This window comes from Dunckerocampus dactyliophorus, chromosome 15 (genome assembly GCF_027744805.1).
Source record: "Dunckerocampus dactyliophorus isolate RoL2022-P2 chromosome 15, RoL_Ddac_1.1, whole genome shotgun sequence".
Classification (NCBI taxonomy): Eukaryota; Metazoa; Chordata; class Actinopteri; order Syngnathiformes; family Syngnathidae; genus Dunckerocampus; species Dunckerocampus dactyliophorus.
Window position 1 is genome coordinate 15005373 of NC_072833.1, and position 19905 is coordinate 15025277.

General features: G+C 42.9%; 2 protein-coding genes across 6 annotated transcripts in view; both read left to right on the plus strand.

The window, feature by feature from the left end:
• The first annotated feature begins 282 nt into the window (after positions 1-282).
• agfg2 (ArfGAP with FG repeats 2) lies at positions 283-10161 on the plus strand. 4 transcript variants are annotated; one of them, XR_008573861.1, is made up of 15 exons: positions 283-635; positions 1146-1239; positions 2966-3081; positions 3185-3326; positions 3395-3509; positions 3588-3692; positions 3779-3811; positions 4896-5075; positions 5420-5492; positions 5566-5609; positions 5967-6053; positions 7340-7411; positions 8757-8808; positions 9196-9266; positions 9343-10161. XR_008573861.1 is itself a non-coding variant. In XM_054800801.1 (15 exons), exons 3-15 carry the CDS (start codon positions 1186-1188, stop codon positions 9388-9390), a joined length of 1140 nt encoding a protein of 379 aa, XP_054656776.1. In that variant the 5' UTR covers positions 487-635; positions 800-825; positions 1146-1185; the 3' UTR covers positions 9391-10161. The 4 variants fall into 4 exon arrangements, 3 of the variants coding, with proteins under 3 accessions (XP_054656775.1, XP_054656774.1, XP_054656776.1); XM_054800801.1 differs by lacking the exon at positions 8757-8808 and adding an exon at positions 800-825 and having other exon boundaries at positions 487-635; XM_054800799.1 differs by lacking the exon at positions 8757-8808 and having other exon boundaries at positions 287-635.
• Positions 10162-11177: 1016 nt separating this feature from the next.
• si:ch73-335l21.1 (insulin receptor substrate 1-B) overlaps positions 11178-19905 on the plus strand; it is a 44067-nt gene continuing 35339 nt past the window's right edge. For both annotated transcript variants that reach the window (XR_008573860.1, XM_054800798.1), the window contains exon 1: positions 11178-11921. Coding sequence is in view for 1 of the 2 variants with exons in the window: in XM_054800798.1 (XP_054656773.1) it covers positions 11513-11921 (409 nt within the window). In the remaining variant the exon portion in view is untranslated. The remainder of the gene's footprint in view (positions 11922-19905) is intronic.

Genomic DNA, 19905 nt, shown 5'->3' on the forward strand with positions numbered 1-19905 from the left:
GAATAATTAGGATTGAATAAACTCTACTTCTTCCTACTCTTTCTCGGACATGTTGAATTGTGCAAAAGTAATCACGTGATGTACTTCAGCGTACATGACCTTGTATGCATGTTTCAATTAAACTAAACCATTACCATGAGACCAATCAGACGTGTCCAAAAATAATAAAATGTCAGACTGTTAACTAAATGAATGAAAGATTCGGTAACAATATACTCACAATGTACATGATGCATACTGAATTTCCCTTTTGACGCACATCCTGTCGTAGGCTTTTATTTTGAGTGTGTGTCCGGTATGTGTGTAGCGCCTTCCGTCTAATTTGCCTCCCTGCAGCCTGTCACAACAGGGCGAAGCAGCAGAGCAGCGTCCTCCACAATGCGGCCGTGAAGTGGCCCGTGTGGGAGGCGGAGGAGGAGAGCCCGGACACGGAGCGGTCCACCCACGCCAGGCACGGTCGGATCCACGATGTCGAACCGCAAGCACCGGGACAACCAGGAGATTTGCGCCCGTAAGGTCCGCGAGCTGGCCCAGTCCGGAGTAAACAAACACTGCTTCGAGTGCAACCAGCCCGGGGTGACTTATACGGACGTGACCGTGGGCAGCTTCGTGTGCACGTCGTGCTCCGGAATGCTGTGAGTGTTGTTTTTATTATTTGTAGCAATGTGGACATAGTGGAGCAAAGTGGACGCAAGCAGGCCCTGAGACTGCACCATGCACCACCATGACACCTTTACGTGGACCATTTCATCACGCTGACTCTGCAATGTGCTTATTGACACTCTCTATCTCTCCACAGCCATTTAAAAGAGTCATTTGCTGCAGGTTTGTTTCTTTTTCTCCTTCCACCAGGCTCCTCTCCAGTGCGTGTGTGTGTGTGTGTGTGTGTGCGCGCGCGCGTGTGGGCGTGGGTGTGTGTTTGCATGTTCAGTCCCAACACTCCACAGGAAGGCGGCTTGGACCACTCTGTTGTTGTTATTGCCCAATCTTGCACATGTCCAACACTAGTGTTTAGCATGGATGAGGGTGTCACACACTTAACACACTTGTGTGCTATTTCCACGGCCACCTGACGTGCTGTGTCCTCTTCTTGACGAATGACGCCAACATGCTTTTGTGTTTTTGTTTGAAACCATCAATCCCAGGAGAGGCCTCAATCCTCCGCACAGAGTTAAGTCAATCTCCATGACGACATTCTCCCAGCAGGAAGTGGAATTCCTCCAAAACCATGGCAACGAGGTGAGTGACACTCTCCGCGTCCCAAACATAATTCATGAGTTTAGTTTAATGCTCCCATTCCAGCGTCCGAAACGAAACAAACAAACCACCATCCTCTCAGGATTATGGCTGATGTGTTGCATTAAAGCTTTTAGATGGAGTGCTTTTTATTAGATTGCTTGCCAGGAAGTGTGTGTGTGGGTGTGTGTGTGCATGTGTGTGTGTGTTTGCATGCATTATACCTGAAATGAAAGGACTACAGTAAATGCTCCAATTAACACCTCTGTTAAATTAAGTGCAAAATCTATGGGTCTAAAGCCTAGGTTCCCAAAGGTGGGTACGCCAGACGTCATTGGGGGAACATGAATAAAAATGAAAAACAATTAGTGCCTAATACTCAAAATCACGAGCGCACCTGAATGCCTCATTGCATGGAACGCACAGTCATAGCAGACAGAAGGAAGGAGACAAGGCATGAAGTTCTTCATTGCTCTGTGTGAGTTATATGAGTAAGTAAGTAAGTTTGATGATTATGTTGTGTTTTAAGAGCGTTTGATCTTGAAGGTTTTAACTTATATTGGTGTTCCAATCCCCGCACTGTGAAAACCTGTCAATGTATTTGCGTGTCAGGATGAGAGAGTGGTGATTCCCCTTGAAAAGAAGCCTTTATCGCTGGTTGTATGTATTTTTGTGCTTTGGATACTACAACTTTCCCTTTCAAGTTGGTATCAAATTAATATGCAGATTGAAATCATGGTGATTGCAAGTGGTCAAAAGTGAAGCTCAAGTTCAACCCATTTAAAGGGAAGGATCCCAAAATCCGGCTGAAGTAAAAAGATATGTAGAACGAATACTTAGATACTTTATTCATCTCCAAGAGAAATTCACATCTTATCTATTTATCAGTGCTCCTGTAAAACTTTGATCAAAATGTGATCATGCACAATTCACATTTTTGAACCAGAAATACTTATTTAACCAATTAATCATGTTTAGTATTTCAAATTGATGAAATGTAAAAATGGTTTATGTTTTTTAAGTGTGCAGCAGTAGGGGGTACATGGCTTCAAGTCAAATGTCTGAAGGGGTACGCGACTAAAATGTTTGGGAACCACTGGTCTAAAGCAAATAACTGCTGGGATCTTTGGCATTGGCATTAACATCTGTAGCCATAACAACCTTCTGATATCATTTTTATTAACTTCACAAGATGGCTGTAGCTGCATTGGAAGTGTCATGAGTGGTCAGCATACAGTTATATCTACCTCTGCAGGTGCTTTAAAGTGTTTCTACTAAGCATGCACCGATAGATCGGCTGTTCATTCGGCACCGTTTTACTTAATTTTGGGGGGCTGGCGACAGGCCGATTTATTGGTGCATGCTTAGTAGCAACATTTTAAAACCTGTGCAGCGGTAGACGAAGCTGTATGCTGACCACTCATGACACATATTCCATCCATCAATCAATTTTCTATGCCGCTTATCCTCATTAGGGTTGCGGGGGTATGCTGGAGCCTATATGACACACAAAAAAGTAATTATTTGCTATTTAAAGCAGAGAAAAAAAATTGGCAAAAATGCAGGGCAGCGAATGGAATAGACAGCTTGAGCATTTGAAATCTGTCATTTCACGTGTATGCTGCTCACAGACCGAGAGCATGTTTGAACAGTATGTGAGCAGTGGGAAGCGTGCAGCTGTTTTCATGATGCACGTTGGTTGTTCTTCTGCATTGTTTGTGCGCACCAGGTGGGCAGGAGGACTTGGCTGTGCGTGTTCGATCCCAAGACGGACGGCTGCTCCGACATGAAGGACTCGCAGAAGTTCAAAGAATTCCTGCAGGACAAATACGAAAAGAAGAAATGGTGACGTGTTTGATTAGAAGCCTTGATAGTCAGTGAGGTGCTCACATGGTAAGCCTTTTGAAGTTTGACCCCAGCTAAGTGGAGCACTCTCACTCTCTTCCAGGCATTTTTCCAAATTAAAGAACCGCAGAGACATGGAGGGTCCTTGGAGTCCAGGGGTCCAGGCCGTCCTTGCTCATGGTGCTTTGGTTGGGCAACCCCCCCCTCACAGCCTGCCCCCCACCAACAGGCCCGCTAGGACGCTGGTGAGATGCTAACTGGCAAGCGTGTTGGAGGTGTGACCAGCTGCGACCCGTCTTTTCCTACTTTGCAGTCCCAGATGGCGCCGTGGGATCGAGCCCCGGCCGCCTCTCCTGCCGACGTCCGGGCTGACGTGTTCACCGCTCGGCCCTCGCGCTCTCAAAGCTTCCGAGACGCCTCTCTGAAAGGTATCATGCCAAGCTTTTGCATCTTGCTCTGTCAACCTCGTGAGAAACTTCATTCTGTGTCTTACCCTTCTCTTGTAGACCACAACATGTGCAGCATTGAGAGACAGCGCCCCGGCTCACAGTCGTCAGCCATGGGGGGTCAAAACCACGGCCCTTCCTTCCCCGCCCTCCCACGGCCTTCAGGTGTGCATCCTAACTGCCTCCTTGTCTCTACAGTATGTCCTTTCTGAGTAAAAGTCTAATATCCCGTCTGTCTTCTCACCTTGTAGCAAGTAGCTCTTTCAAAAACCACTTCACTTTAGGTAAGACCTCTGCTCCCCCATCTATCACATACATGCACGTCAGCTTGCCAGTGTTACGCGTTAGCGTTGGCTATTTTTAGGAGACTGCGGCTGCTGCTTGTGGTTTGCAGTGGTCTGCTAATATTTCACACCACGTTGGCGTAGAAGTACTTAAAATAAATATGTAGGGCACCGCACAAGCACACAATTTGAGGTATGTTCGCAAATACAGCTCTTATCTAAGATCATCTGTTATTCGTCAGCTGACTGCTGCTAGGATGCTCCGTGGGCTAATGGCTGCTATTGGCTCAACATGCATTTTGCTTTTTTAATTAAAATGTTGCACGGCATTTATGTGTTAGACGTTTGTAAAGGAGCCTGCAACAAACATGTTTGCAAACTTTATTGCATTCAAACTTAAACCTCAAGTTGCTCCTACCGCGAAAGCAATAGCATAACGTTGGATAGCGTGTAACGCTAGTTCTGTTGCTTCTTAAGCAACATACTGTAAATGCTGTAATTATTTACTGAAACCGCAGAAGGAGCAGGGTGTTAATTGGAAGCAGGCGATAATCGGAGAGGAATGTGAAAACTCATGATGCATAACAAGTTAAGTCTTTAACTTTAAAGGTTTGGAGTTCATGGAAAGTGGAAAGGAAAATGTAGGTCTTTGACCACGTGATCATTTATTAAGAACTATAATATACAATACAGCAGCAGTCGAACCAATTATAATAATAGTGGTAAGGACCGAACTACTAATAGCGCTTGTGAGTCCGATGTAAACGACAGTAATGCCGAGCTAGATAAAGCTGCTGGATGCTGACCACACATGATACTATAAATGGAGCTACTGCCATCTTGTAGAGCTAATTTTAAAAATTCTCCAAAGGTTTCTATGAGACCCCGGCGGATATTTGTTGTTGTAGAACATGCATAGGAGAGCCAGCTGTTAATTGGATAGAGTGGTAAACTGGAGCATTTATGGTATTTATCTCTAGTCGGCACGCCATAAAAGTGAACTAAATTCAGTTTGTTTGTAGCAGTGTGTGATGTTTTTGTGTTGCCAGTAAGTTGTATGGACACCTTGTTTTGTGGCTCGCAGGTCGAGCCGTGTCGTCCTCGGGGACTACGGGACCCTTTAGGGCTTTTCCCAAATCTCTCAGCTTGGACTTTGGCGGGCTGAAACACCCTCAAGCTCAGAATCCTCTTCCTCAGCAGAGCACCAACGCCCAGGACCGATATGCCGCAGTGTCCCACCTAGACAGTGTCTTCTCTGACACAGGTATGAATGTTTTGTGTTCTCACAAGCATCGGTCATGCCACGACACAGCCAAATAGTGGCTGTAGTGGAAAGTTTAGCTTTAATGAAGGATTGGTTTGTGATCCAGATTGTCACAGCCAGCTCGGCTGGATTGCGTAACATCCTTCCTCCAAATGCCAAAGCTGAATTACGCTCATTGTTGTTTGGTCCACATCACGCACTTTGCCTTCATAGGATCCCCTTGACTCCTTTTAATCTGTTTAAAATGGAGCTGCATGCTTTTTTTACGCTCATGTGATGAGGAAGCCAGATTGTCACATTTCATGCTTAGGTTTCTCCTCAGGAAGTGTGACATTTATTTGCAGTTCCCCCTGCTGACCCTCCGCAGTACAGCAGCCTGTTTGTCAGCAGGCTGTCGTCCAGCTCCACTCCTGCCAGGTAGGATCCATCACATCATCAAATTCTTTTTTCAAAGTTTTTTATTGAACTTTTTCACCTCTTCTTCTGACAGCTCCCCAGGAGTGGAAACTGCGTCCAGCTCGCAGACATTTGCAAGTAAGCAGCCCCTTCCTCAATCAATCTATAGAGCAAGGGTCCTCAATTACGTTTGTCCTAGGGCCAGAATTGTTCCCGGTAGACTCTGTGAGAAGCAGATATATAGCACCATATTTGTTTGTGAGCTGTATTCTTCTACTGCTACATCATTGCCACATACGCCTCGCTCTTCCCACCTACAGAGCAGACAAAGTACTTCATGAACGGGTACTTCTCTAGCTAGACTGAATGGTTTACATTATTCGGGAGGTGTTTGGCGGGCCGAATGTGGCCTGTGGGCTGCCTGTTGAGGACCCCTGCTATGTAACGTAGCCTGACACTGTCAATTAGCTGTTCCTGTGTGTGTCTGCGTGTCAGATTTTCCCAACCCATTCAGCTCCAGCGCCGCCTCCCAGCAGCCCACTGCACTGTCCCCCAGTAACCCCTTCAGCAGCCCCCCAGGAGGTGAGACCCTTTTTCTTTGTCCATTCTCAATGTCCGCCCACCTAAACAACAACAAACAATGGTGTGAAGCTCATTCTGAAGTCTTTTTACGTAACAGTAATGGTTTACACTTGCACAATTCAACATGTCTGAAAAGGAACAGGAAGAGGCGTGGCTTATTTAATCCTACCCTTTCTCTACGTCTCAGCAATTGCTGAATTTGATCACTTCCTGTGTTTTACATGTAGCAGGTTTGCAATTTTCAAATTGTGAAAGAAAAGGATAAATATGTTATAGTAAAGTTAAGAGTTTGTAACGTATTCAGTAATAAAAAAAGGCGTAAAGTTAACAAACCTTGTGCGGCAATAAATAAGTGTAAGGTTCATGATAGTACCTTAATTAATGAAAAGAATTAAGAATAAATAAGGACAGGAGCACAACTGACAAACGTATAATGAATAGGATCAACGCAGATACAACTAACACAAATGTAATTAACAGATACATATATAATAGATGACAGGTAATACCTCATTAAATAAGATAATCGTCAAGTTATTTCGTCATGTTGTATTTACATGCGTTTGTCAGGTCAGATTGATAACTTTAAATCAATTATTCGGTAAATAATTAAACAGAAGAAGAAAGAGCCAAAATAACAACATAAAATTAATAAAAGAAACACAAGCCACGCTGCGTAGCGGCCTACCTCGCTTATCAGGGAACTTAGCATGGAATTTGGTGATAAGAGAGGGAGCCAAGATAAGGCTGCGTTCCACCCAAGAGTAATCCTCAGGACCATATCCTGAGGATGATATGCATGTATGTACTGTATGTATGTATATATACAGTATATGTGTGTGTGTGTATATATATGTGTCTATATATGTATGTATATATGTGTATATGTATGTATATATGTATATATATGTGCATGTGTGTGTATATATATATATACATATATATATATATATATATATACATATATATATATATATATATACATACACACACACATATATATATATATATATATATATATATATATATATATATATATACATATATATAAAATGTGTGTATATATGTATGTGCATGTATATATGTGTATATATATGTACGTATGTATGTATATGTGTATATACAGTACATATGTACAGTGTATATGCATATACTGTATGTGTATTTATGTATGTGTATATATGTATATACTGTATATATATATATATATGTATGTGTATTGATATCGATATTTTCAAATCAGTCACCTAACAAGAATGACAAATCCTTTCGTGTCATCTTTCCAGGTGACTCCAGCGTGATTTTCCCGCCGCCTTCCTCATTTCATCAAGAGGTCGCCACCAACCAGGAAGCCAATGGTATCTGCTGTCCTTCACCGTAAAGCTCCCGTTTTTCAGTAGGGTTTAAGTCAGATGAGGAATGGGGCCCTGTCATCTTGAAAGCTATTAGTAAGAGAACCACATGGTTCTGTGATCGCTTGCCAGTACGATGGAACCTTGGTTAGCGTACGCCTCGGTTAGCATATTTTGCAGTTTACGCCGAAATTTTACACAAATGAATTAGATTTGCATTATTTCTCATGGGAAAAATCGATTCTTTTAGAGTATGTTTCGGTTAGAGTCAGAACCTCTGGAATGAATTAATGACGCTATCAAGGTTCCACTCTATATGATCAATTTCATTTGGTGCTGCATCCCGCTGAAGGACTTAATCCAGTGTTCGACTTTTAAATCTCTTTTTTGGAAGGAAAGAGCTGCCTAATAATTGTGCACACCTCAATATAGGGCAGGGGTTTCTAAGTTCAGTCCGGGGGCCATTTGTTGCTTGCGGCTCGCTTTCTTATTAGCCCATGGCTAAATACAAAAAAAAAAGCAAAAGTGGAAAAAATAGCACAAAAAGCCACAATGTAAACAGCTGAAATGTTGATACTAATAACGCTAATAATGACACAAAGCTTTGTCTTAGGCTATACAGTTGCCCCTTGTTTATCGCTGTAAATTGGTTGCAGACCCGACCACGTGAAGTGAGTTTCTGCAATTTTTGCAAAGTAGGATTCAAAGTAGCATTCAGTATTAATAAATGGAATATTTCTATATTTGGAGCAGAGAAAACCTATTTATGACCTTCCAAATATGGGTTTTACCATTATTAGAGCCCTAGTGACATTAAATAACACCCCTATAGTCACCTTTTTAAACTTGTATTACCCAATATAGTAGACATAATAATAGAAAATAAGCCATCTTAACCATAAATGAGATAAGATAGACTCACACGTTAGCATTGACAGCGTGCTTCCTGGTGGCTAGTGTCTCATGTCTCTCATCGATGTAACGCTACTGACACCTAGACACCAGTGTAGAAAACTTTTCTACTACCGCTGTTTGTAACTATGCAATTTTGTTTTTACTAATATTAGACGATATTCAACAACAAAACAGCAATCATTTATTAATTCATTAATTTTTAAAAAACCTCTATAGTGTGAGGGCGCGATGTTCGAACCGCAATGTAGCGAGGGACGAGTGTGTATATAATTACAGATGCCCATTATTGGCTTTTCCCCGCTCTCTGATATTGTACTGATATTGTCCTGCATTTCATTTCCGATACTGATACAGCCGATTCGAGCAACAGCTTTTCCTTCAAACTAATGTCAGGTCACATCTCGTGTAATGAATGAGCTCATTGTGCTTCTTTTAGGTGATGCCGCTGTACGTACATGCAAAATATGACAGATACTGCAATATGCAATGTAAGTTATAGAAAAATGCCATATTTATCTGAAACATTTCATCTCAACAAAAGTAGTCATGAAAAAAATCAAGACCAATAGTCCACTACAATAACTAAAATAAATAGTCCACTGGAGCTGAGCCTTGACCCCCTCACCAATCGGGATTCAAGCATGTCGGCCAAGAGGAGAATACAGATTTTAAAGAGCGCTCTTGTCATATATCATATCAGTGGATCTTTGACTGGCATAAACACATTGCTTCTGTTTGAACTTCTAATTTTATGACTTCATGACTATATTAGTCATTTGATGATGTACTGTAAAAGGTACAGTATTGACATTATATACAAAATAGGGGAGTCCTGATATGCACTTTGAAGACTTCAGTCTTGTTGTTTCTTTCAGGTTTTGCCGCCTTCCCTGCGTCCGACTCGCAGCCCAAAGTCCCTCGGCCCATGTCGGTCAACCCGTTTACAGTGAGTAGTGTGCTAACCAGCGTTCCAAATACAGGCGATGTGTCTCATTGTCGCACTGCCTCCGTGTGTCTTTCAGGGGAACGTTTACCCCAGTCGGGCAACGTCACGAAACCCTTTCATCTGACCCGTCCATCTCTGGAAAAGTCAGGAGTCACCACAGTTTTAATGCCTCTCAAGTGTTTTCATGGAGGGTTTGCAGGGCATGCGTACCCTCCTTTCCTCTTAGGTTCCTCCTATTTTTCTGTGTTTACCCGTGTGGGTGTGCATGTGTGTGTGTGTGTGTGTGTGTGTGTGTGTGTGTGTGTTAAGAGGGGGATAAAATGCATTAATGTAATCCTGACTCTCACTATGTCTCTATGGGAGGGTACTAGTAGACACCATCTCAGGCCTCAGTGGGAGTGAACAAATGTTTTTTTTAACATGTTACATGCAAACTGCTGCTGCTGCTGCTACTTTGCTTTCATCCCCCTGCTTAAAATATAAATGAATAATAATGATAACCTGCCGTCAGTATTGAAAAAGCCACTCTAAGTGGCTTCCTTTGAATAGTTAGTAATAATGCTAATTTGCCGCCTTAAAGCCACCTGTTGCATGTGCAGAAGCATTGAAAAGCTAAGACATTTGTTACCGGTTGTCTTTTTTTGTGTCTCATTTGCTTTCAAGGATGTTTTTTTTTTTTTTAAAAACCCACTGCCAGGCTGCATGAGCTTTGAGGGCTAAAATGCTACTGAATGTAAACGTTTGCTCCAAAATAACTTCATGGATAAAATGTTTGTGCTTCTTATTACTGGACCAAAATGTTTCTTGCCAAAAAGGAAAGCATTGACAAAAACATCAAGGAGTCATGTAAGAATTGTTATTCATGTTCATAAAACTTCGTTTGCTCCTTAAATGACTTTGCCTCTGAGTCTTGTCATTTGGAACTCAAAAGCGAAAAGTCGTGAACTGCAACAATAAAGCAGTTTTATTCATGCAGATAAAACATACTGTACACATTCTGGGACAACTGCAGGGATGGATTTCACCAGCAGAGGGCGCATGTTGTCTATTTCCTCACGTCTTGCTGGAGGTTACTTTGGGATGCACATTGCATAACTGCATCCTGCATAGGAATACTCTGCAAAGGCAGAACGCCACCAGGATAGCTATTATTAGATTTATTGCTCGCTTGCCTCACCTCAACTGTTTATATTTGAATTATAAAGTTATATTCAGAAAGAACAAGGTAAATGCATTCATGTTACATAAATAACTTTTAAAAAATAGGGATGGAATTCACACCACTATGATCCATACGTCACATTGTTGCATTCACTGGCTTCGAGAAACGGCGAATATTTTAGGTTCTCGCTACTCCGTATGCATTATATTTGTACCAACACGTACTGTATTTGTGAACAGTTTAACAATGTATGAATACAACAATATAAAGTAAATAATACAACGATTCCCTTTTATTAAATACAATTTGAGTAAAATAAAGTTAATACTGTAGTGCAAAATAAGCAAACAAAAGCAAACACTACTATTGGCTCTCATTCATATTCTTCAGCGGGCCAGTATTGCCGATACAGTTGCTTTTTACTTGGACATTTTTTCAAGATCATTGGAAGATTTTGAGATTTTGCCTTTAATTTGCTGATCGTGATTATAATACAAATAAAATAAAACGCTGGACAAACATTTTAGGCCAGCAAAAATACACTTATTTGTAAGTAAAACCTACCATTTGTTCTTGTAGTTTAGTTTCTATAAAAATATCTTTAAAAAGAAACATAGAAGAGAACCGAAAAATATCGATCTCATGGCGTTAATATCAGTCCGGTAACGATACTACCCCGGTATCGATAATGTCGATATTTGGATCGATCCGCCCGCCCCTACTACTAGGACAGTGTTGAGTGACAGCGGCGGCGGTCCACAGTAGCTGCTCAGCTCCACAGCCACGGATCCGAGCGGGTTCGAGCAGTGGCGGCTCGACCCACAGGCGCTTGCAAGACGTGTCTTGTGCTCACCTACGTGCAAGTAAATGCGATTAAAGCTCGCTCGGAACCACTCGTAGTAAATAGTTGTGGAGTGGCGTGGAAGGGGTGGGGGGTGCACCGCGTGTACTAAACTTGCAAGGAGGAAGAAGAGGAGGAGGAAGAGGAGCACGTAAACAACAAGGCCAGCAGAGCAGCCTGGCTTCTCCTCACATGGCGGTGGCGCAGCGGGAGGGAGGGCGCCGAGAGCCGGGAGATGCTTGAATGAGCGCCACCACAACTTTGAACGTAACACTCTGCGAGGTGGACAGCGCAGGTCGCGGGGTAATGGAGAGCCCGGGGGACACCCCGAACTCCGAGGACGTGCGGAAAAGCGGCTACCTCCGCAAGCAGAAGTCCATGCACCGGCGCTACTTCGTGCTCCGGGTGGGCTCGGAGCGCGGCCCGGCCCGCTTGGAGTACTATGAGAGCGAGAAGAAATTCCGCGGCAAGGCCCCCGTCCCGAAGAAAGCAGTGGCGCTGGAGACCTGCTTCAACATTAACAAGCGGGCGGACTCCAAGAACAAGCACATGATCGTGCTCTACACCCGGGCGGAGAGCTTCGCCGTCGCCGCCGAGAACGAGGCGGACCAGGATGAGTGGTACCAGGCTATGGTGGACCTGCAGTGCAAAAGTAAGTCACACACACGCACACGCACGCACACACTTAGTAGTGGAGCACACGCTTCCTAATCTTCCACAATGTGCATGGGTTATTGTGTGTGTGTGTGTGTGTGTGGTTGCACAGCAAAATAACAGAAGAGATCTGAGGAATGCTAAGGTGATATATTCACAGCTTTGACAAAAACTTGTTTACAGTGGAGAGTGTCAACATGTTGAAGATGACTTGTCACGTTTGCTAGTAGCTGATTTCATGTGGGCTTCCCCCTTGGCCCCTCAAGTCCCACGTCACACACTCTGTCTGCCTTGTTTGCCTGCAGCCCTTTCTGAAGACCTCATAAAGCAGGGGTGTCCAAAGTGGACCCCAGGAACCAATTGTGGGATTACAATTTTATTTTTTTTTTACAGCCTGGGACACATTCTAGAAATAAAATTAAAGACACCCACATTAGAACATTTCAAATGAGTATTTGGGTACCGGTGGCTCACGGGAGCAAACGCGCAGCAACGTCCAAACTTTAATATTTGCTGACTATCATTAATATGATCCAAAACCAAAACACACACACACACACTATAAAACTGATGCAATGGGAAAATGCTGCAAATTAAAAAAAAGCTACAATTACATAAACTGCAGGATTAAATGCCCAGAGCACACACAAACCCCCAAAACAACTGCATGAAAGAAATGCTGCAAGTTGAAGGACCAAAAAGCAAGTTTGCCAGACCTGCAGGATGTCCATCTTTAAAGACATGAACGGCACGCTCAGAAGAAAGTTGGCTGACTTTTGAAGAGACGTAATAAAAAGGTAAATTTTTTTAATGTCTTTGATAAACACGTGTTAAACACGCCACAATATTTTACAAAATTATTTTTGGTGCTAGTGTCAGTGTAGGTCTGGCTCCCCTGGTAGCCTGGCTAACTTCTGTTTTGTTCAATGAACGTGCAGCATTTCTTTCACGCAGTTGTGTTTTGGTGATGGTGTGTTGTATTGGCAAGGCCGAACGGGTAGTGCCAAATCTAACAAAAAAAAATGGAGCACCACATTTATTCGTGGTGGCCCGCCTCCAATAAATAAATGAATGTATGGGAAACACTGCCTGTCATATCTGTGCAAGCACAGATTCCAGGAAAGTGGGGAAGCAACCTCAAAGAACATTCCCCCGATTTTCCTAGCAAGTTCTTCCTTCTGCAGGTTCGTGAAGGGGGGGAAAAAAAAAGGTCACATGTGTCCAAACATTCCTCAATTGGACTCTATCAGCCACTGTGTAAACACAGCTGTCGCGGCAATAGCGTGGGCACTCAATAGCGAGTCACCTGTTCAACCTTCCCTCTCCTCTTCGCCGCTAGGGTCTCCATGACGCAATCTGGGCAAACGACAACCAGAGGGTTCAAGGTGCTCCTCACACATGACCCGTTACTGTGTTACATAAAGCGGCTGATTAGGGAAGTGCCTGAGCTGGGACACTTTGCTTGTCTTAACACCAGCGTGTTTGTGTGCATGTCGCTATTGTCGAGTATTTAGCAGGTTTATGTGAGCCTGTACGGAATGTGTGTTTGTGTGTGGACGGATACTGCCAGCTTGTGGAAATGTGAGCAACCCTCTGACGTTTTTGTATACTAGTCCAGTCAAACCTCGGTTTTCAAATGTCCCAGTAATCGTATGATTCGGTTTTCAATGAAAAGTTTCGCCAAAATTTGTCCTCAGTTCTCGTACATTGTCGTGGTTATCGTACAATATTGCTTGTATTTAGCGGTTGTACTTTACCTTTTACCTGTAGTTGTATTTGACCCCTTTACTCCCAACATTGCTTGTTTATTCAGCCATCTTAGAACACACACCCAACACCAAATCTCGCGATACTTAGTTTACACAATACTACAGTATCCTGTAAGGCTCATTCATATATACTGTACATACAAACATACACAAACTAGTCCGGTTGCCGCCTCAACAATAAGTTCCATCCTGGCGAAGAATAAAGAAATCAAGGACATTAATGCTGCAAAAGTTGTAAAGATGTTAATGAAACAGGTCTGGCCAGGGCCAGCAAAGCCTTCTCTGCTGGCCTAAACACTATCAGAACCACTGACCGACATTTACAACAAAGTCTAGTATTTGTTGCATGAAACTGTATTCATTGATTCCCAACAGTCTATTATCTTCATTTTGTAGCGTGTCTCCTAGCTGCACTTGTTGCAGTACATGTATGTTTATTTTTTTTGTCCAATCAGATTTTACTTCTATGTTTTGCCTTGTCAATCTGCCCAGGGCCTTCAGAATCAGCAGTGCTGGCTCGATGTCACTTAAACTAGTACTGGGCTGGGCTAATCAGATTTCAGATTATCCTCACAGGGCCAGCTAGCAGGCGTGCAGTACACTAGCATGGCCATGTGAGCTACAGTAATAATTTTAGTCACATTTTCAAAGCAAAATCATGCTAGGTTAGCCTACTCACTGAAGGCCATTTTGATATTTTTAATTTTGTAAACCGGCTTAAAGCAAACCATGTAGACAGTAGGGGTGTCACGAGACGAGACAATAGATGAGATTGGATCTACGAGAACGAGATGAGACAAGATTTTAACTTAACTTGCTAAAAGTTCCGTAATTTCCGGTGTTTAAGCCACACCGACTAAATTTAGAGAGAAAAACAGATTTGTACATACAGTACATAAGCCACACCGGTCTGTGAGGACCAGGTAGCTCTTTATTTGGCAGGAGCCAATCAAGATCTATGAGAAAACCTAGAACGAGCTAATCAACCCATCGGAAATCGCAGGTCATTTACTCAATATAACAGTCTGACTCAGTGTATTATCTTAGAAAGGATGCTAAAATCATCACACAGCAAAACACCGCTAATGGTGAGGGGGGGTATTGGGAATGTAAAAAAACGTGGAAATAGCGGCAGACGTGGTAGTATCCGCTGTAAATGACGATGATGATGGCTGAGTTTGGTTGAGAGATGAGGAACAGTATCAAGTGGATCAGACGTTTTGATGAGCCAGCATCATGGAGACAGGGATCTGACAAATTCTGATCATAATACGCATATATAACAAGGGACGACTGTAATTAGAATGTGCTTCCGGCCAACAAAAAACGAGCTGAGAGCTTCAGATGGCCCCCAGGCCGCATTTTGGACACCCCTTGCGGTAGGCGCTCACTTGGTAAGGCCGCATGAAGTGTTGTGTTGCATTCAGGGAATCAGCCTTACTGACAGTGATCAAGTGTAAAAGTGTCTCCAGTGTCATCCACCCACCCTCCCTCACCACATGTTCACTGTCACTGAGCTCATACACGGGGTCTTTGGGCTAGAGCTAAACATGATGGAAGCTCCTTCAGCAGTTCAATAAGAGGAGAGTGAAAAGGTCATGGCCGACCGTTGCCTAAACCTGCAGTGGCAAATATGTTTGACACACACTGAACACTGTTAGGATTCCTGCCTCTAATAACCAGCCTCTGGTATGTGCCATGCGCACACACACAGGCGTCAGTACAGTGAAGAACTTGTACCCTACTTGAAGAATTCACAGCTTGCAGACTGCAAGCTGGAGGGGCCCGCAGCCAAGAGATGCTGCACTGTTTGAGTGCAGAGAGAGCCACTCCCTCAGCGCGATGCTGAGAGAGACTCTTTCAAAGCGTGGAAATAATTGACTGCTGCAAATGTGTTCCTAACAGTAGAGTGCTGTTTGTTTGGTACACCTGCACAATCCAGTTCAAGAAATATGTCAATTTGACATGAATGCTCGTGTTAAGCATGTACAAAATGTTCCTTTATAGAAGCTTAATCCGGATTTACACCAGAATTGAGCAATTTCTTTGTTATTCATCTTCCACACTGTTTGATGGGAATCGTTTCAGTGTTTGTTGTTGTTGTTGTTTTTGCATAATCCTACTAACAAACAACAATGAAAATAGCCTTGGTGGAGGTAATAAATATCGCTTTTAACTCACTGGGGTGCTGAAACTACAGCTCCACTCAAGTACATTTTGTTAAATGTTCGGCTGCATGATTCTGGAAAAAAAAAGAAGTAAATCACATTTTCTTGCTCAAAATTGAGATTCTCTGAGATGTGTTTTTTTTTCACAAGCACATGCATACACACATGCATACACACACACACACACACGTTCAGGGGAGTGATGCACTTTTGTTTTAAAGAAACCACACTATTAGTATTATTGTCATTGTTATTAGACTCCTCGTTGTCTTATTCGGCTTTAAAGAAACCAGTGCCGTTTTTTATGGGAGGTCCCGGAAGGACAGTTGACGGAGGGACTTTCTTCATAGAAATGAATAGAAAGATTGAAAATAATCCCTCAAGTCAAAAACATTCAATTAACAGTGCATTTATGCACGTAATAAAGACAAGTAAAAAAAAAAAAAGCGATTGCTTTTGTTTATGATACAGTTTAAGTTAAAAAAAATTGTCATTTAAAAATTAATTGCATATTTGTATTTGTATTTGTTTATCTTTGCATATCTCATGAGATAATGCAGGTGTGCCTAAAAAAGTGGCCTGTCAAGCGCCGCATGAGAGCCTGGGAAAGTGGGCTAAAGTGTCCTAGGCAACGTCCAGCCTCACACGGGCTCTCCTCGGGCGGATGCCAATTACACAAACATGAGGCCGCTGCCGTGCAGGGTGATATGCGGATCACAGTTATTTATTCAGCTGAGTCCAGTAAGACCCTCTCGGGCGACTAGTACAGTATCAGTATTGAGGGCAGCTATTTGTTCAGCTATTAGGAGTCAGTGGCGTGTGTAAAGGCTTAACCTTGGCAGAATGGGGCAGAGGCGTGGTCCGCGCTGAGAGTTTGCCAGGAAAATTGCCCCACAGCACCGGCACCACCTCAGGAATTGTTGACCTCAATAAAACTAAATAGCAGAGTCCAAATTTGGAGCTGCAGCAGCAGCTGTAAACAAGACAGAAATTGTATCCACACACAAGCAACATAAAACTTCTATTGACTTCTGCGTGAGTGCTTATGGTCTCTATTAGCTCTTGGCTCATCAGCAAATCAGCTGTTCTGTTCTTTTAAGATGGCTCGATGTCAGCGCATCGCCAAAGTCCCGCTAGATAGGGCTGCACGATTATAGAAAAAATGTGAGACGATTTTCTTAGAATTGATATTGTGATCGTCTGGGACTATTTTTTTCACGCATGGGCGCACACATGTTTAGGGCCGTGTACTTACATTTGAAAGAAATCCCACTGTTTTTTTCAATTATTATTGCTATTATTGTTATTCTTATTATTATTAGCCTCCTCCTTGTCTTGTACTGCTTTAAAAAGACTTGGTCGTTTGTCATGTTCTGGAAGGATGAGGCCTTTTTAGAAAATAGAAAATAATCCATCAAGTCAAAAACATGGCACACTTGCTCACTCAACAGTAGAACAAGATAGATCAGGTCGTTTGTAAGATGACACCTGTCAAAAGTCGCATCAAACTAAGTACATGTTTAAAAAAAATATATATCAAAAAGTTGTATTAAAGTGTATGAAAAGACATGACATCAACTGTGCGTTTATGCACAAAATAAACACAAGTCAAAAGAAAAGTCAATTAATTAATGCGATCACTCCAAACTTTGGCAATGGAGCCAACTCGGCCAGGCTGGCGTTTGTTTGTGACGCAGCCCTACCACTGGAATTCTTGTTGTTTTTTTTCTTTTAAGCTGCCCCATTTGGCTGGGAAACATCTGTTTTTACATACACAGCAAAGCTGTTAGGCTTAACACAGCTCATCCAGGAACTTGATGCATAAACGATGTAAATGTCCTTCATTCTGCAAAAATGAAGAAGCTGTGTGAGTGTTTTGGTGCCTGCCTGCACGGGCCAATGAGATCTGCATGGCCCGATTAAACGTTAAGCCACGTTAAGCACTGCTCATCCCGCTAATTAGGCACTAATTGCTGTCTCCAGTGTCAGCTGCCGGTGGCACAGTGCAGGCTTTGTGCTGTTATCCTGACTGTTTTGGGAATGATTATCGGCTTCTTGTAATGTGTTGCTGCCGAGCCACATCTTCCGCACCGAACTCATCCAACCAGGGGAACTTTAAATGTATAGGAACTGGGACTGGAAAAATACAAAGCAACCTATATTCAAAATGAGAAATCTTTTCCATTTCACTCAACTAGCTGCATCACAAGCAAACACCGCCATTTTACTTAAAGACTTGCGCTGCACTGTTGTTAGCCTGTTGACGGCCGACACTTCCTTGTCACGCTCTTCATCCCTCGACAAGCCTCTCCGCCAGGGCAACGAAGTCGACTCACCCTGACCGGCAAGGTTTGCTGACTATCATTAATCAGCTAATTAAATGTTTTTTTTTAAAACTTTGCCTTTGTTACATGCATGAATGTACTGTCGAGTGAGCGAGCGCGCCATGTTTTTGACCAGATGGATTGTTTTCAGTCTTTCATTTAAGAAAGTCCCCCGTCAACTGTCCTTCCAGGACTTCCCATGAAGAACATGAGAAAGGCCTCTGGAAGCAAGACAATGACAATAATAATGATAATAATTTCTTAAAAAGTATGTGAATATAGTGTGTGCGTGTGTGACAAAATTGTCCCAGAGAATCGCAATCTCAATTCTAACCCAGAAAATCACATCTTGCACATTTTTTTTTTGCAGAATCATGCAGTCACGATGGAAATGTTTTAGATGTATTGATTGTGGTTGGCTTCCCGGAGCATTTGCGTTGTCCCCCCCTTATGATGTACACATAAGCTGTGAATGCAAAGCTTCATTGTGCTGCTCCACTTTCCGCAGCAGCTTAAAAATTCAGGAGTGTTTTAAATTTAGGTGAGATGAAATATTCACATGCTCTGTTTGTCTTTGCCCCATGGAATTGGATCTTCCCATGAAACGGTGCAGCTTGTAAAGGTGGACTAATTCAAATTAATACCTGAATTGTTGCGTACTCAACAATTACAAGTATTTGTGAAGTACTGTATTTGGCAAGACTGCTACTCCTCTCTCTGTCCAAAGATACTAGGAACTCTGGGAACATTCTGTTCGCAGATGCTATGTTTACTACCTCAGCACCAGGATAACCAGCAAGCCCAAGTTTGAGGTTCGCTTCATGTTTATTTTTTTGCTTGTCCCATCCCTGGATGCCTCCTTTATTTTCTCCCTTCCATGCAGCCGTCTGCACTGCCTGGATAACACGGACCACATGTGAAATGAACGCTGGTGTCTGCAGAGCGCTGTTCTCCCGGATGGCGAGATTACACGTGCAGCAGATGCATGACACAATAGGCAAGGTTAAAAACAAGGCAAGAAGGGGAACATGGCACCGCTGTGAAAAAGCACAGAGCCTGCCAGGCCAGAATGTGGGCAAAAGTAGTAGAGAGCAGCAGAAAAAGGAGTCTACTTTGCAGTTTTTGTGGCATAAAAAGCATGCTATGGCAATGAGGTCACACGCTGGAAATGCAGGACGCATTTACTGGTGAGGAAAGGGGATTCTATTATGACATTTGCTATAAATTGGAATCATCTTGGATGCTACAGAACAAACACTGACTAGCGTAACTCTTGACCTGATTGTGGCAATGTTGACATGTTAGTGTTGCTTCTATAGCTTCATTTATAAAACTCTGCCTCCTGTTTTCTTGTTAAAAGATACGCCCCAAGGTTGTTGTTGAATGTTGTCCCACACACTGAAGGCTCAAGGTAAATGCTTCATTGCCTTCCAGTACACCCAGGGCTCTCTTCTGCACACTCATTGTGCAGTAACCCAGTGAAAAAGAAGAAAAAAAGCAGTTCTCTTCCATCGTTTGTTCGAGCAGCACACTGCCGGGAAGGCTATTGCCCCCAGAGGAAAGCTCCATAATTCATATTACTCTACCAAGGATCAATCCTGGCTTTATGTAACCTAGCAAGAGTGGATGTTTGATAGATGCTGTACAACTGGACACCTCTTAAAGGTTTCTGGGGCTTTTTGAGTGGTTTTGGTGAGCCTGAGTTGCAGTGGGATGAAAGT